Source organism: Pongo abelii, chromosome 16 (assembly GCF_028885655.2).
Source record: "Pongo abelii isolate AG06213 chromosome 16, NHGRI_mPonAbe1-v2.0_pri, whole genome shotgun sequence".
NCBI classification, from domain to species: domain Eukaryota; kingdom Metazoa; phylum Chordata; class Mammalia; order Primates; family Hominidae; genus Pongo; species Pongo abelii.
The window spans coordinates 84235668-84252829 of record NC_072001.2 but is presented as its reverse complement, the minus strand read 5'-3'; the positions used below and the strand labels follow the sequence as shown (position 1 = coordinate 84252829).

The 17162-nt window shown below is 47.5% G+C and overlaps 1 protein-coding gene across 8 annotated transcripts in view; it reads right to left on the bottom strand.

Moving 5' to 3' along the window:
* The window catches only part of CEMIP (cell migration inducing hyaluronidase 1), a 172287-nt gene that overhangs the window by 74123 nt on the left and 81002 nt on the right, over positions 1–17162 (bottom strand). For 6 of the 8 annotated variants that reach the window (XM_063716266.1, XM_024232768.3, XM_054531720.2 and 3 more), the window contains one exon: positions 3364–3473. In XM_063716266.1, the coding sequence (XP_063572336.1) occupies positions 3364–3473 (110 nt within the window). Of the gene's footprint in view, positions 1–3363; positions 3474–3701; positions 3802–6129; positions 6149–17162 lie in introns of those variants that run through there. The other 2 variants (XM_063716267.1, XM_054531722.1) reach the window with 2 other exon arrangements.

Here is a 17162-nt window from a genome sequence, read left to right as displayed (position 1 = left end):
TGAGGAGGTGGGAAGGTGACATGCAGGTAAGCTCATGGCAGGGCAAGGTTTCAGATGAGAAATTCTGGGGCAGGTACTGGAAGGAATGGAAGCAAGCTCACAGCTTAGGCCCTGCAGAACGGAGCCTAGGAGAGGCTGTGTCTCTGGAGCAAAGAGGGTGCCATGAAACCTGGGAGGGATTCTGGCTTCAGTGCATGCTATGGTTTGGCTGTGTCCCCACCCAAATCTCATCTTGAATTGTAGCTCTCACAATTCCCATGTGTTGTGAGAGGGACCCAGTGGGATATAATTGAATCATGGGGGTGGTTTTCTCCATAGTGTTCTCATGGTGGTGAATACGTCTCAGGAAGTCTGATGGTTTTATCAGGGGAATTGCCTTTCACTTCATTCTCATTCCTCTTGTCAGCTGCCCTGTAAGATGTGCCTTTCACCTTCTACCATGATTGTGAGGCCTCCCCAGTCATGTGGAACTGTGAGTCCATTAAACCTCTTTCTCTTTACAAATTACCCAGCCTCGGGTATGTCTTTATCAGCAGCATGAAAACAGACTAATACAGTGCAATTACGGGCATGTCGGTTCTAAATGCACCTTGATTTTTGTTCAACTATCTCCAGAGTAAGAGTGTCTGTCCCATATTTATATATGTCAAGGAAAACTGGAAGGAAGTTCCCCCTTCATCTGCACTCAGCAGCACCAGATATGGACCCCACACCCACACTGAGCTGTCCTCTTTGCCCATTCAAAGGCAGCTACTGGCTCTTCTCTTCTCTGCAAAGCAGAGTGTAGGCACTTAGTGTCCGCTTGCTGGGTCTCATCCTCATCCCTGCTTCCAGCCCCATAACAACCCTCCTTTAGGCTCCCTCTGCCTTGCTATCAGCCCTAGTGCAGGCTTTGGATCTCTTTCATTAAGAAAAGAATTTCACATTTTTTGGAGTTTCACCAAAGTAGCTCTTCTAGCTATTGTAAATGTCAAGGGGCTCAAGCAGTGGCAACAAAAGGAAAAAATGTGGGAAGACATGGGCTTGCTCATCAGTGGACTTTCCATTTTAACATAAGAGCAGAGTCACCAGTGGTGGGGTGGGCTCTCTGCGGTGACTACTGAGCAGCCAAGGATGGTCATGAGGGCTGGGCTATGAAACCCACTGCTGGTTTTATCTCCAGACAGGGTCAGGTGCTTGGCTGGCTTCCAGTAGAGGCCAGTCAGAGGCCCTGGGCTGCTTTCCATCAAGTCGTGGACAAGAGTGTCAGGCTCCAAGGTGGTGAATTCCCAGCCACGTGGGGAACATATGTGGCCAACTGAGGATCCCAGTGGTCTAGGCAAGGAGCCATGAATATGCTGGGAAGGAGCCATTGCAACTCCACTGGACAAAGCTTTGCAGCCTCGTAGTCCCCATCTGCCAGGACAATCTTGACTGTTCTTTTCACTCTCCAAGTGCAGGAGTTTGCATAGACTTTGCATCTGGATTTGGAGGTGGTTGGTCTGACCTGTGTGAGCATACATCCCAGCTCTCCAGAAGCTCTGACACCACGGCTAAAGCACAGCAGGTACAAGATTGGCCTTGAATGGACACTCCTTTTTTGGAGCTGGACATTTTCCTCTCGGTGAAGGCCAGTGTCAGTGGCTTTTCATTTGTATGAATCAGAAAGTGTCTAAAGAGGGCCAGGGCTTTCGCTGAACTATCATCATGGAAACTACCCTCACTTTCCCAGGAGGGGCCACTAGAAGCGGGATTGAGAGGGAGTGCAAGCCCGACCTACTTGGAGCATGAATAGCAAGGGTTGGCTTCTACATCCCTCTGACATCAGAGAAAAGCACAGGCCAGAGGGAACCAGACGCTCAGCCCCTTTCCACATGGCTGATATGCAAACAGCAAGAGAAATGCCAGGATGCGGGAAGAAATAATCAAGGGAAGTACCCGAGGGCACCTCTCCAAGGTGGATCACTTTTAGGATAAGTCACCCTAAAAGATAAACCCAAACCCAGTTCCTGGCACAGAGTCAATGCTCGCTTTGTGTTTGTTAATTGAATAAATGAAAGAAAGACAAATGAATGAATTCAGGTAATATAGCCAATTATTGCCTGGAAAGTTAAAATAAGGACTATTGGCTGGGCATGGTGGCTCACACCTGTAATCCCAGCACTTTGGGAGACCGAGGCTGAAGGATCCCTTGAGCCTAGGAGTTTGAGACTAGCCTGGACAACATAGTGGGACACTGTCTTTACTAAAAAATTTAAAAAATAGCCAGGCATAGTGGTGTGCACCTGTGGTCCCAGCTACTAGGGAGGCTGAGATGAGAAAATCTTTTGAGCCCGGGAGGTAGAGGCTGCAATGAACCATGATCATATCACCGCACTCCAGCTTAGGCAACAGAGTAAGTGAAGGAATTTCACTAGTTATCAATTATCTTCTTCTATCAATGGGTTGAGAAAAACAAAATATAAATTCAATGTAAGGTTCTTTACTCTTGTAGAAAAGCATCAAACTCAATGGACATAAAAACAGCATTAATAAAAGAGCAATCAATGGTGATGATATTGCAGCACTAAACCCCCATTTGAAATTTAAAAATTGTCCCTGTCTCTCACTGTCTTCTGTCCCAAGTTTGGATTATCTGATCAGTGTTTCCTGAAGCCCAGGGAAACTTACCTTACACTTCTAGATGTTAATTAAAAATCACTTGAAGAAAAAGCTGACAATGTTGAGATGGAAAAGTAGATCTAAACCTGGTTGAGAGCATTACAGCTGAAAAGTACTTTAATGTACCCAGATCTTATGACACCAAAGCAGGAAGGGAGCATTGAGACCAGGTGGTCCAGAGTTGGAAAGATATCTCTCAGATATATGGTTTTTTGGTGTTTTTTTTTTTAACAGCCTCTTAGAGTGGTTTTTACATTTTGAATTCATTGGTAACATTTAAAAACTAGGGAGATTTTACATAAAGCTCTAGATTTCTGGCTTCTCTTAAACATTCAGATCCTGCAAAAGGATCCACCTTCCCACAGTAGCAATTGGCTAGAACTGAGAACAGTGTTTCCCTTTAGAAGGGCCTCAGTCCTCCAGCTGACCACAGTCCCTACCTGGTCAGCTTCACTCATTTGTATCAGGGGCCTGGCTCCTGTAGGCACTGAGTTTGCAATCCCGGATTCTAGTCCAACCCCTTCATTTTGTGGATGATGAAACTGAAGCCCAGGATGAAATGTGCTGGGGACCAAGGAGTTTAGTAAGGTCAGGCCAAGGCCCAGGCACCCTGACCCACTCCCACGGCTCCTTCTCCTGGCTCCCCCAATAGCAGCCTTGCTCCAGTGAGGGGCCGTGCCTTCCATGCTGAGATACAGAGGTCCATCTGTTTGCAGTGCTCACCTGTGAATGTGGCCCCAGGGAAGCAGGTCAGAGTGAGCCAACTGATGGTCAGCATGGCCTTGAAGGAGAAGTCCTGCCTCCCAGCAGCTCCCATCCTGGCAGCGTGCTCCCTGAAAGAGAAGCACACAGAGTCAGACATGCAGCCTTGGCAGGCTGGAATCAGTATACAGGGCTGACATGGAGACAGACAGAGCCACATGCACACACACAGACATGGGACAGGCAGTGCCAGAATGGGCACACTCCAGCCAGGCCACGCTCCAGTGCAGCATCCTCACCAGTGGCTTCCCCAGCTGCCACAACTCAAGGCCAGGCAGATCGGGGCATGAAAATCCTACCGTTGTCCTGCCTGTGTCCTGCAGCTCAGAGACCGAGTGATGGGTGGAATTTCATCCTTGGCACTCAAAACTCCCTCCCCTCCAGAATGAAGCTTTTTTCTTAAGTTAAGAAACAGAGCAGAACAAAAATACTCCCACTGAACATGAGCTGGGAATTAGATTCCACCAACTCGCTGTGTGATCTCAGATGATCTGTTTAATCTCTCTGGATCTCAGTTTTCTAACCTTTAAAATGAGGGTGTGGACTGGCTGATTTCTAACCTTTACATTATCAGTCTATGCTTCTAATCCAGTCCTGGATAATAATATTGGAAACCTACATATAGATGTCCGCATGTTATAAGCCCTCTTCTTATCTATCTAGGAGGAAGATATGGCAAAGATAGCTAATTGTCCCCAATATTCATTTTCTTCTCCTTCCTTGGTAACAGAATCCCTGGTTTTTATCTGGGGACATGGTTACTTAGAATAAGATTACATTCCTCAGTCTCCCTTGCATTAGCTGTGGCCTTGGAATTCAGCTCTGGCCAATATAGCAGAAGTGTAGTGTTTGAATTCCAGGAAATTCCCTTAAAGGAAGGACAGAGAGACTTTCTTCTCTCCCTTCTTCTTCCTACTAGTTGGAAGGAAGATGTGATGGCTGGATTTTCAGCAGCTATCTTGGGCTATATAGTAGGAGCCATGCATGCACTGAGGATGCCAATGCAAGCAGAGAGAAAACTTAGGCCCTGACCTTGTGTAGAACCAAAATAGCCCTAGATAATGGACTCATTTTATTGAGAGAGAACTAAGCTATTTTATTTTATTATTTTATTTTATTTTATTTTATTTTATTTTATTTTATTTTATTAAGACAGAGTCTTGCTGTGTCACCCAGGCTAGAGTGTAGTGGCAGGATCTCGGCTCACTGCAACCCCCACCTCCTGGGTTCCAGCAATTCTCCTGCCTTAGCCTTCCCAGTAGTTGGGATTGCAGGTGTGCACCATCACACCTGGCTAATTTTTGTATTTTTAGTAGAGACAGTGTTTCACCATGTTGGCCAGGTTGGTCTCAAACTCCTGACCTCAAGTGATCCCAAAGTGTTGGGATTACAGGCGTGAGCCATCATGCTCCGCCTGAATTAAACTTCTAGTTTATTAAACTTCGATTTTATTTAAGCCACTGTTATTTTTTTTCCTTTTACTCATATAGAAGTTTACTATGGGAATCTGTCTAGGTAAACCTCAAGACAGGAACTTAATAAAGGAAAAGAAGTGAGATTTCCTTTACAGGCTATAATGTCACTTGGAGAGATGTCTTTGTGCAAGCCCTCTGTAGCACACATAGAGAACTTAGACGGGCTTTGGGGGTGGCCAGCTTCAGCTTCTATGCCATCTCCCCAATTCCTCCTCTGAATATGACTGTAGTTGTGCCCAGGAACAAACCGATACTCTCCCACACTGAGAAAAGGGCCAAAATCTATCTCACCCAGCCCAGGCTCCTCTCTTTGAACCAGCTCAGCGAAAAATCTGATCACCCCTGACCTTTCGGTTCAAAGTGAAGCTCTTTATGTGAGTTCAGTGAGTTGGGACAGGCAAGGGGACTGAAAGGAGCACACTGGGCCCTCTGCCTGGTACCTCCCACACAGGTGTGCTTGGGAGGCCGGGGGAGGGAGGAAACGATACTCCCAGAATCAATGCCGGCCGTGTCCTCTTAACAGCCACCCTGCCTGACCCAAGCCTGCTCTGCCGAGAACAACAGGGCCCATTCTATTCGCTTCAGCCAGATTGCTGAAGTCACGCATCACAGCATCTGGGAATGGCTCCTTTCCCATGGCCCCCAGAAGAGGAGTGCTCCATTTCATGCTCCTTGCAATAGAAAGAAGGGAACACCAGGAATAGGAGCATATTATGGTCCTCATGGAAAAGCCAGAACCCTGGTCTCAGGTCTCCACCAGTTTAGAAAAACCAAAGGTATGAATAGTTTGCTGTCTGCTGCCAAAGGGCCCCAAATCATCATGGCTTCAGAGGTGCCCTTCCTTGGTAAAGGAAGATGACAGACAGCAAGGTTGGAGGCGGTAGGGTACGGGAGGTAGGCTGGGTGGGGGCATCCCTCCTGCCCTAACTTGTTGGGTGACCCTCATTAAGACATTTCCTTCTGTGGACCTCAGACTTCCCAGGTACTGAGTGGGGAGGTTGGTGACATGGACATTGAAGCTCTGACATCTTCTAATTATATCACAGATGATTTCAAAGACCAAAAAAGAGTCACTTTCTGGATAAATGCAAAAATAATTCCACATGGAGAAATAATGCTCAACCCCCTTTTCCTAACATTTGTGAGACCTTCTGCTATGTCTCAGAGCCAACTGTCTAAGCCACTGGGGGCAGAGAGATTGCCCTGCCCAAAGAGGCTAATCCCACATTGCTGAGCAAGGGGTCATCCATGCCTTCTTGCCCCTGAGTGGCTTCCAGTGCCTGAAGACACATGTCCCAAGAAACATTCCGTTGAAGTGAATCCTAAAAGATTCTCAAATTTCCTTGGGAATTCTTTCACTAAGGGAGGACAGCATTCTCCATTGGCCATTAAAAGCTTCCTGGCAACAAGAACTGGGATTCCGCTTCTTAGCTGGCAAGATAGTCCTGAAACAGTTTCCAGCTGTTGAAGGCCTCAGAAGAGTGCATGTTAGCTAACAATGCTGGAAGTCTCTGCAGGAAGCTGTTAGCTGGAGACTGGTTGACCGCTGTCCTCACTGGGTTAGAGGCCTGCTCAAAGATTGAGCCATGAGGACCTGAGCTGGCCTCTCCCTTCAAGGGTGCAGCAAACTCCTTCAGCAGAGCCTGTGCAGAAGAAAATGCAGGCACCCTTTTCCAAAAGCCAGAACTTTGGGATAGTCCACAAATCTTCACAATAACAAGCTAAAATTTTCCAGAAGCTTGGCTGCCCCCAAGTCCAACTGCTGCTCAGTCCCTGTGGTTGCTGGACCTCACAGGGTCAAGAGACACAAGAGCAAAAGCAGGGGCAGGAGGCGTTGCTTGCTGGCGTCGCTCTCTGCTTCTCCTCACTGCCATTGCTCACTGGGCACCTGAGTCTCTGCTCTCCCTTCAGGTAGCCCCAGCCCCAGCCGCACCGGAGTCCAGGGCTTGTCACCTGCAGAGCAAGGGGAGACAGGGGAAGAGGAGCCAAGTGTTACAGGAGCCTCCAGAGAGGCTGCAGAGCAACGGCACTCCCACAGCATCCTCAACCTCATGGGGATGAGGATTCCTGCTGCCCAGAGAGGCTACGGAAGCTAGGATCTTTTCTAGGGATTATTGGAAGAAGAAGGAGCAGGAGGTAAGAGAAAAGGTCAGTTTAAGCTGTGAGGCAGAAGGCGAGATGAGACCTGCAGGGTGACCTGGAAGTTTCTGGGATAAGACAGCAGAAGGACAGCCATCCCTGTCCCTACCCATCCTGCATGATGTGATTCTTGCTTTAGGCAAACCTAGGCAAGGTTCAGCTCAGTGACTAACAGGACAGTGGGGTAGCCAGGAGTATGGGCTCCGGAGTCTTCAATCCCAGCCATGCAGCTCACATGGAGGGTGCCATCTGGCCACTTGTACCCCATTTAAAAGTCTGTAATGCTGGGATGATGGACTATAAATTCCAGGGTCACTGTGAGAATCAAAAGAGACACTGTGACCTGTGGTCAGTGCTCAAGCCATGAGGGCTCTTGATATCAAGGACAGTCCATGGCATGAGAGAAGAGATGGGAGATGGGACCTGAAAATCTGGGTTTGAATTCCAACCCTGGCTCTCATCAGCTGTGTGGCCTCCGGCAGCCCATTCCATCTCTCTGTGCCTTCTCATTGTGAACATGGGAATAATAATACTACTGATAAACATGAGTTATTGTTGTGAGGGTCAACTGAGATATACTAACTTGAAAAACGTCGACATATATATCACTGGTCTCTGGAGTAGGAGCTTTGGGAGGTACAGAGAGGAATCAGATGTGAATCCTGCCTGTCAAGTATCTTACTGGCAAGAAGAGAGAGAGGCAAGTACACAAGGAACTATACTCCCAAATGGCAAGCTGCTATCTTCTTAGGCAAAGGAAGATAAAGAGATGGTACCATTGACAGGATAGCACAATCTAGACAGTCACTCTTTGCTTTACTTAGCAAAGTTCAAGGGAAATATTTCATTTGAGCCTAATGACTCTGGACACTTCCCTTAAAATGACATATGAGAATATAAGTCACTTTTTCTCCTGTTGAGAGATGGCAGGCTTTGGAATCAACCACACCCTTGTGAATTGTCTTGGGCACAGTTTTGTTTATGCTTATATGTCACTTAATGGTTATATATCTGTTACGGGCTGAATTGTGCACTCCCCAAATTAATATGTGGAAATCCTATCCCCCAGTACCTCAGAATGTGACTGTATTTGGAGACAGGACCTTTAAAGAGGTAACTAAGGTAAAATGAGGTCATATGGGTGGGCCCTAATCCAATATGACTGGTGTCCTCATAAGAAGAGGAGACTAGGATGCAGACACAAAGGAGAGACCATGTAAGAGACAGGGAGAAGACAGCCACCTACAAGCCAAGGAGAGAGGCTTCTGAAGAAGTCAACCCTCCTGACACCTCGATCTGAGACTTCTAGCCTCCAGAACTGTGAACAAATACATTTCTGTTGTTGAATTCACCCAGTCCATGTTACTTTGTTATGGCATCCCTAGCAAACTAATACAGCATCCTCGAGTAAATCACCTAGCTTTTCTGAAGCTCACAGGTTTTTCATCTGTAATGATAATAGTAATAATTGAAGCAAATACTACCAGGGTCCTGTTAGGTGTGAGGCACTGCTTTATGCACTTTTCATATATTGACTAATTTACTATCTCAAAGCAATACTCTGAGCTAGGTATCATTATTATCTCTAGCTTATGGATGGGGAAACTGAGGCACAAAATATATAACTTGGCCAAGGTCACACAGGAAGTAGGTGACAAAGTTCAAAGCCTGCCTTCTCCAGAAGTTGTGCTTCTAAGGATTAAATTATTTGCAGTAGAATCTCAGGATCTCAGAATATAGGCGCTGGTAGGAATATGAAAGATTATACAGCCAGCACTTCTCAAACTTCAGTGTGCACCTATGTTTCCCCAGGAAACTTGCTAAGAAATGCAGATTCTGATTCTGTAGGGCTTGCTGAGAAATGCAGATTCTGATTCTGTAGGTCTGGGGTGGGGGCTGAGGTGCTGCCGAGGGTCACAGAACTAGTAGGTGGCTTAGTCAGGATTTGAACCCAGGTGGTCTGGCTCCAGAACCCACATTCTATAAAATGGGAACAATAACACCACTCGCTGCCTATCTCTCACCCAGGTTTACTGGGAAGAGTAAATGCTTGATTTGAGCCATTTCTCTGCCGCTGGTAGACAAAATAATGATCTTGGAATCAAGCCTGGGTGAGCTTGGGGAAGGTGGGCAAGAATCTCCCTCTAGCTTTCTTGTGGTGGTCAGGGAAGCTTTTATGTTTCCCCCTTCCTTTGTGACCTAGGTTTCTTGTTCATGGACTCTTAAATCCATGCCGTGGCTCCTGGAGGACTGGATCGCCTGCACAGGGTCCGCTAAGATCCTTTTCTGGCTAAGGACCCAAAAGTCTACCTTTGTGGACGCCAGAAGCTGCAGAAACAAGAAAGCAGGACTCAGAGATCTTGTTCCCGCAGGACAGAAATCTTCCCTGACAAATTGTGATGCAGAAACCCTTCTCTGACATTGCCCAGTAAGAGCCCTGTCCTCCTCTCCTGGGTCAGGTAAGGGGCAGCCAAACACACCGCCCCCCCCGCCTCCGTCTGCTACTTGTTCCTCCCCAGGCCCAGCTCTCTCCTGACAGAAAAATGCATCTTTCTGGTCACCTGGTCCTGACACGGTATCCCTAGAGAGAAGAAGGAAGTGGGAGACAGAACAATCCAAGCACCCCTCTGGATCACAGATAAACACAGGAAGAGTCCCAAGCCTGGGGAACTCCCAGCAGCCCTGAGCTCCCTCCTGCCAGCCCTTTCTCAGAGGGCTTGCCGTCAGCACAGTCTCCTTAGACAGGATGTGTGGGGCTGCTGTGCAGGGACCCCAGGGACAGGGCACCCCAGCCTGCATACTTGGAGAGAAGCACTTAGAAAACCCTTTGCCTCTGCAGATCGGGGCATCCCAGGATGCTGCAAGAAACATGTTTCTCTGGCATGAGTTACTTTTACCTTTTGAAAACACACCTGTCCAGACCTCTCCCATTGCTGCAAAGACCAAAAACCCCAAAGGCCCTCCAAAGCCTGGTCTCTCTTCCAGAAACTGTGTTTCTAATTCCTAAAAATAAAACAACTTGCAGTTTAGCTTCAGGCTCACAGAAGGTAGGAGCTGAAATAAGACACCTATTTCAGCGTGCACTTTCTTATGCCTATCAATGTAGGGGAGGGGACCTGTTAAAATGCAGATTCTGATAGGGCAGGTCTGGGGTAGGGTCTGATTCTGTGTTTCTAACAAGCTCCCAGGGGAGGCTGTTGCTGCTGGTTGATGGACCATGCTTTAAGCAGCAAGGATCTAGTTCACCCCCACCCTCCCCATTTTACAGATTTGCAAACCGAGGCCCACAGAGTAGAACAGAATTGCTCATGTTGATTAGGAGCAACTAAATGGAAACCTAAACCAGCATCTGATAGGGAAATTGCTGTCTGAGCTCAAGTTATGGGACACATGTCATCTTCTCTGTCACTCTGCTTGCTTGGGAGGAAGGGCGAGAGAGGGGAGGACTAGGCCCATTTATTCCTTCTTCTGTTTCTGTTGAGGCAATACTTCAAATCATTATTTAGATAGTAAAGACATGCCTTGGGTACCATTTATGTATCCATAGAGTCTTTCTTTTTTTTTTAAGACAGAGTTTTGTTCTTGTTGCCCAGGCTGGAGTGCAATGGTGTGATCTCAGCTCACTGCAACCTCTGCCTCCTGGGTTCATGCCATTCTCCTGCCTCAGCCTCCCAAGTAGCTGGGATTACAGGCATGTGCCACCACACCTGGCTTATTTTATTTATTTATTTATTTATTTATTTATTTATTTATTTTTGAGACAGAGTCTCACTCTGTCACCTAGGCTGGAGTGCAGTGGCGCCATCTCGGCTCACTGCAACCTCTGCCTCCCGGGTTCAAGCAATTCTCTGCCTCAGCCTCCCTAGTAGCTGGGATTACAGGCGCCCACCACCACGCCTGGCTAATTTTTTTGTATTTTTAGTAGAGATGGGGTTTCACCATGTTAGTCAGGCTGGTCTTGAACTCCTGACCTCAAGTGATCCAACTGCCTCGGCCTCCCAAAGTGCTGGGATTACAGGCGTGAGCCAACGTGCCCAGCCAAGAGTCTTAAATTATCTTTTCCCTAAAATACATTGATATGGGAAATTTCCAATGGGGAACCACCTACAGAGCCAAAGAGGAGAGATGCTACAGTTCCCTGTGATAACAGAAATTCACCCTCACGGACTCACCCTATCCCCAAGCATGGCAGAGTGAATCCCATTTGATCCTGCTGTGCCATCAAGTCCAAATCCCTCCTCACCCCACCAATCAGCTGTAGGGGAGGGATGGTTCCAAAGCCTTTGCCAATTGCAGTTGGGAGAAAGGTAGCTCTGAAACTATTTCACATCCTCCTATTCATTCAGCTCACATCGTTACCCCATGGGCGGCCACTGCGCTGGTGCTGGGGGAAAAGGAAAGTAAGATCCCCACCCTTAAGGATCCCCCAGTCCCATCCCCCTGTACAACAGGCACTGAAATCTAAATAACGCACGTGACCCTCCCAGCAAACCAGATATGTCCTAATGAAAAGTCAACCTGTAATACTCACTTGAGATTAAACATAAGAGTAAATAATTTAGCCACAATGATAAATCTGGCAGGGTGTCCAAACTTTTGGTTTCCCTGGGCCATATTGGAAGAAGAAGGATTGTCTTGGGCCACACATAAAATACACTAACAGTAGCTGATGAGCTAAAAAAAAAAAAAAAAAAAAAAAAAAAATGGGCTGTGCATAATTTTCATGATATCCACCATCACAGATAAGCAAAAAAAGTCCTTACGTTCAAAGGGTTGGACACAGCTGCATGCTGTCCAGTATGGTAGCCATGAATCACATGTGGCTATGTAAATTTAAATTTAATTATAATTAGATAAAATTAAAAATTTAGTTCCTCGGCCAGGCGCGGTGGCTCACGCCTATAATCCCAGATAATCCCAGCACTTTGGGAGGCCGAGGCTGGTGGGTCACAAGGTCAAGAGATAGAGACCATCCTGGCCAGCATGGTGAAACCCCGTCTCTACTAAAAATACAAACATTAGCTGGGTGTGGTGGCGCAAGCCTGTAGACCCAGCTACCCAGGAGGCTGAGGCAGGAGAATCGCTTGAATCTGGGAGGCGGAGGTTGTAGTGAGCCAAGATTGCACCACTGCACTCCAGTCTGGGTGACAGAGTGAGACTCTGTCTCAAAAAAATAAATAAAAAAATAAAAAAAAAAAAAAATTTAGTTCCTCAGTTGCACTAGGTACATTTCAAGTCCTCCATAGCTTGTATGTGGTTAGGGGCTACTATATTGGACATCACAGGTTGAGGACACATTTATCACTGTAGAGACTTCTATGGAACAGCTCTGAGCCTCAGGACTCAGAGTGGTGTAGAAGGTCCACGCTAGAGCTACAATTCAGTTCAGAGCGACGTTTCTTATGGTGGTATTCCCTGAACAGCAGCATCACACTACCTGTTAGAAACACAGATTCTCAGTCCCACTCTGGACCTACTGACCAAGTGACTCAGAAAAATCTGAGGGTGGGGCCCAGAAAGTTATGGTAACAAATCCTCCAGGTGATTCTGATATGCGCTTACGTTTGAGAACCGTTAGTTACAGAGTATTAATTAAATCCCAGAAAGACACTTGTCAGCCATCAGTTAAGTGTCAACCTCCTAAATATTTGAAAATGTATCAGGCTTTATCACAAGATAGATCCAAATTTAAGTCTCAGACCTGCCACTTAAGGGCTGTATGTGTAGTTGGCCAATTACTCAACAATCTAAGCCTCTGTCCGCTCAGTTGTAAAATGGGGGAATAATATAGTAGCTGTCTTAGAGGTCTGTTAGATGGGATGAGATGATGCATGCAATGTGTGTGGTACACAGGCTGGCCCAGATGAAGACTCCATAAAGATCAGTGTGTCGCCATTACCCAGGTCTGCCTCCCGGGCAGTGACGGATGCAGCTGACCATCAGCGTGGCTTACTACATGGGCTTTTAGGGTAGCCTTCTTCACAAATAAATTGGTAGAACTGTGTCTTCAGATGAGAGTTACATCTAAACAAGAGGTATTTCTCGAAAGCTTGCCACAGAGGGCTTTATGCAGCAAACTCACCCCTGTCGGGCAATATGTTTATGACCTGGGGAAAAAACCCAAATATGACCTAATGAGAGTCCCTCACTGGGCTCCGGGCAAAAGTTCTACCTGGATTATGTGAAGTGTGGCAGATGCACCAAGCCAGAGTCCTGGGGTCCTGGAACAGTAAGCCTTCTAGCAGAGAATTCAGGAGCGGATAAAGGGAGGTTCCTGCTACCTCAGAGGGCCAGGGTATGAGAAGAGGTCATTTCTGCACGGCAGCCTGGCTCATTGTTTTATTCCAGGGGGCTTTGCTTGTCTCTCGCATTCAATCAAAGCACAGCTCCCAAAAGAGGGGAGGGGAAGGGAGAAAAGAGGGGAGAAGAGGGGAGGGGAGGGGAGGGGAGGGCAAAGGAGAGGACGGGAGAGGAGAGGGATTAAAAGATAAAATATGGCCTTGTTTACCCATGCCAGTATTAAATTCTCACCCTTCTGGGGGATTCCATGAATGAAAACACAACACCTGCTAGGCGAGGGGCTGTGAAAGAGGAGAAAGGGTGATGGAAATGCAGCACATAGGGAGCAGATCTATTCTTAGTCCCACAAACTTCCTCCTGGCCCCCAAAGGCCTTGCCCCATTCTGATGTTTGCTTCCTTGATTTCAATGTTTTTTCTTTTCCAGACCATCCTCCCAGCTGCCATGCTCAAGCTTTTGAAATGCATAATTTGTTTTAATTACAAAATAAAATAATTTCTACCTCCCCTAGAGGGTTCTCCCTGGCCCTAAATTTCCTATCAATTCCTTCTCCCTCTGCATCCACATCATATTCATCAAATCCTTCTTTAAACTTATCTCATTCTGTCTTTAGAGTTCCAGAACATTTTCCACACTGGGCTGCGGGCTCCTTGAGGGCAGGGACTCCGTGAACACATGTTTCCTTCCCAACAGACCTTAGTTCAGTAGCTTGGCACACCAAGGCTGCCCAGTCAACACTGGACTGAGTGAATGTGTTTGCCAAATGAATTTGGCTATTTGCCGGCTCTGCAACTTTCAACTCTTTGTCTAACACCCTCTATCAAAATTGGTGGGTGTATTTTGAAGTAGAAATTGGAGACATTAAAATAAGCAGATTTTTAAAAAAATACATTGCTCTTTTTTTGTCATTTAAGCATTACCCTCAATTGAAGAAAAAAAGAGTATTTTCCCTGTTAAAGTTGGTTTTGTTTCCCAGCATCATAAAGCAAGAGGGGAGGTCTTGTTACTGATACAGGTGCTCCCAGGCTCACCAAGTCCAAGGCCAGCCTGCCCCTCCTACAGTTTGGAGTGACTGGAGGCTGCAGCGAGGAAGGGTCCTGGCCTCTCCTGCCAATCCCAGGACTCTCTGGAGAGGGTGCTGCCCACGATAAAAGGTAAGCCAAGTGTCCCAGTTTTCCCTGCCCTCAGTCCCCAGGCCATAGACACCCATCACCTCTGAGATTCACTTATTCTCATAGGACAGGCCTCTTGCATGATTCCTCCAGGTATTTCTGGGACTCTCCATGGGTGCCTACACAAATCCTGTCCCAGCTCATGCTGCAAATATCCTGGGATTTCACAGCCACAGCCTCTTGCTGGGGGTTTAGCTAAGCTCCATCTTCACCCCTGCTCCTCATCCACCTGCTGCTATCTTCGTGCATGGGACATGAGGGATTCTCCCCCAGTCCAGCCCACCCTGGAAGCTGCCTCCTACCTCACAGTGAAAGTGGCCCATCTTATCTGCATGGAGAAGGAGAGTCCATGCTCAGTTACATGTTCCATAGCCAGGTGACCTGGCTCCCACGGTATTAGGGAGGCTAACAGAGAGGTTCATTCAACACACTTAGGACCTGGTAATGAATGCTGCTCTGGTAGCTGGGTCGCTCTCCATCTTAAACCTCTCCCGACTGTCCCTCCAGCCCCAACTTTGGGTCTGCGTGGCACAGGATGGCTTCTTCCATGATGGGATTCCTCTCTTGGAAGCCTCATTGTCCTTTCCTGAATTTGAGCATCTGTCTGGCCTTCCCAGTCCATCAGATGGTCTGTAAACAAGTGAGCCTCATCTGGAAAGACAGTTTAAATTCTACAAGCCCAACCCAGGCTCCTCAGCCTCCTTATAAATCAGTGGATGCAAGTAGGTATTTCAGGAAAGGAGCTGCCACCTGACGTCAAAGACAAGTTGACCTGAGTCCCAACTCTGGCTTCCCCAGGCATCATCCACAAAAGGCTCTGCCAGCTGGCTCTCGTCCAGGCAGGGAAAGTCTGCCAGGGTCAGGGGAGCCCAGGAGGCTGCCCCGCCATGAGCCTTTTTATTCCCAGTTCCCTGGGCAAATGCAGTGTGGGCTGGCTCCCCAGAGCTGGCAGCTAAAAGGTCAGGTGATGCCAAGAGCAGCTAGATCACAGAGTTCAAAGACCTCAAAGGTAAGATGAGCCTCTCCTGAGACCCTGAGTCAGAACTTGGAGCTACCCAAGTCTACTCACTGGGCTATACATCTTCCCAGCTGGTTGTGTGCACTGTACTGACTTGGTAAGTGATTGTAGCAATAAACACTTCATCAATTGTATTTGTTAACTGAAAACACTAGCATCAGCAGTTGGCTTGGCGTTTCTTCTGGCCTGAAGTTATTCTATGTGTGCCTACTTGTTTCTAGGGCTCAAGAAAAATTTCTACCAGATGCCCCCTGCCCTCTCCCCATCACCTCCTACCAGGGTCAAGACCCACATCACTCCTCATCAAGGTTATTTAGTGGCCCTTTTTTCCCCATTCTCCCCACTGGGGGGTTCCTGGCCCAGTGGAGGAAGGGAGGCTCATAGTCCCAGGAAGACCTTTGTTTCAAAGAGGAGAAAATCAGTGCTTAAAGAGAGTGAGGATGCCTGGAGAATACAGCAGGTGCCAAGGATCAGCAAAGATGAGCGTAGTGCAGGGTTCATTCATGAAGCACCTTCAGTGCAAAGTTAAGGAGTCTGGATTTTATCCTGAAAGCGTGGGTGTGGGGGCACTGGCGGACAGGAGGAGCCAGAGGAGTGAGTCGATGTGTACTTTTAAAAGATACCACTGCCAGCAACAGGGAGGAGGAATGGGAGGGGAATAGGAGTGCAGCCTGGAGGTCTCTGCTGGAATTTAATTAATCAAACCATGTTTATTATTAGTGCCTACTGCACGATGGTTCTAGGCATTGAGACACCACAGGAAACAACTCAGGAAAAGACCCTGCTCTGGATCAGGTTAGAGCTCACAGTCCAGTTGTCAGAGAGAGGGGTTACAGGGGGAAGAATAGAAATCAATGAGCAAGGAAAGGCATCCCATATGTGTCTGATCATACAAAGAACTACAGAGAGAAATCAAGCAGAGGACAGGAAAGCTCTCTCTGATAAGGTGACATTGGAGCAGGCACCGGAAGAAAGAGACAATGGGGTTAGGAGATGCCATGGGAACAAACAGGCAGAGGGAACACAGCAAGAGAAGGGTGTGAGGGAGTGCAGCAGGCAGGGGCTGGAGCTGCGTGGTGAGGTCAGAGGGCAGAGGGGTCAGCACAGCTAAGGGGTAGGGTAAGTTGAGGGTGTTAAGATGTGAACACCCAGGTGGCTGAAACGGGTGGAGGCAAGGTGGGGGTGGGAAGGGAGGAACATGCGTAGTGTTTGAGGCAGGGCATGCCGTAGAAACGATGTCTTTCTCTGCAGTAGATGCCCACTCAGCTCAGGTGCTTCATTGATTACCTGTTAGGTGAGATGGGCATTGAAAATCCCCACCACTGGATGTGGTGTTTGCTGTGCTGCAATGCTGGCTTAAAGAAACTCCGCAGCAAGCATTGTCCCATTCTCATCCCATCCATGGCTTTCACACTAACAAATAATCCTTTTGGAGTGATGCCTCCAGGCACTGCAAGTACATCATCTCAGACTGTGTGGGCCCGACTTACAACTGTCCTTACGATTCTAGTGCCCAGAGGGAAGACAGGTAATGTGACAGGGTCCAAGAAGGCTGGATTCTAGCTAAGTGGGCCACACCATACACACCTGGACGTGAAAGAAGTTCTCAAAACCGGAAAATCCTGGAAAATGTTAGCTGCTATTGGAGTGGTTCTAC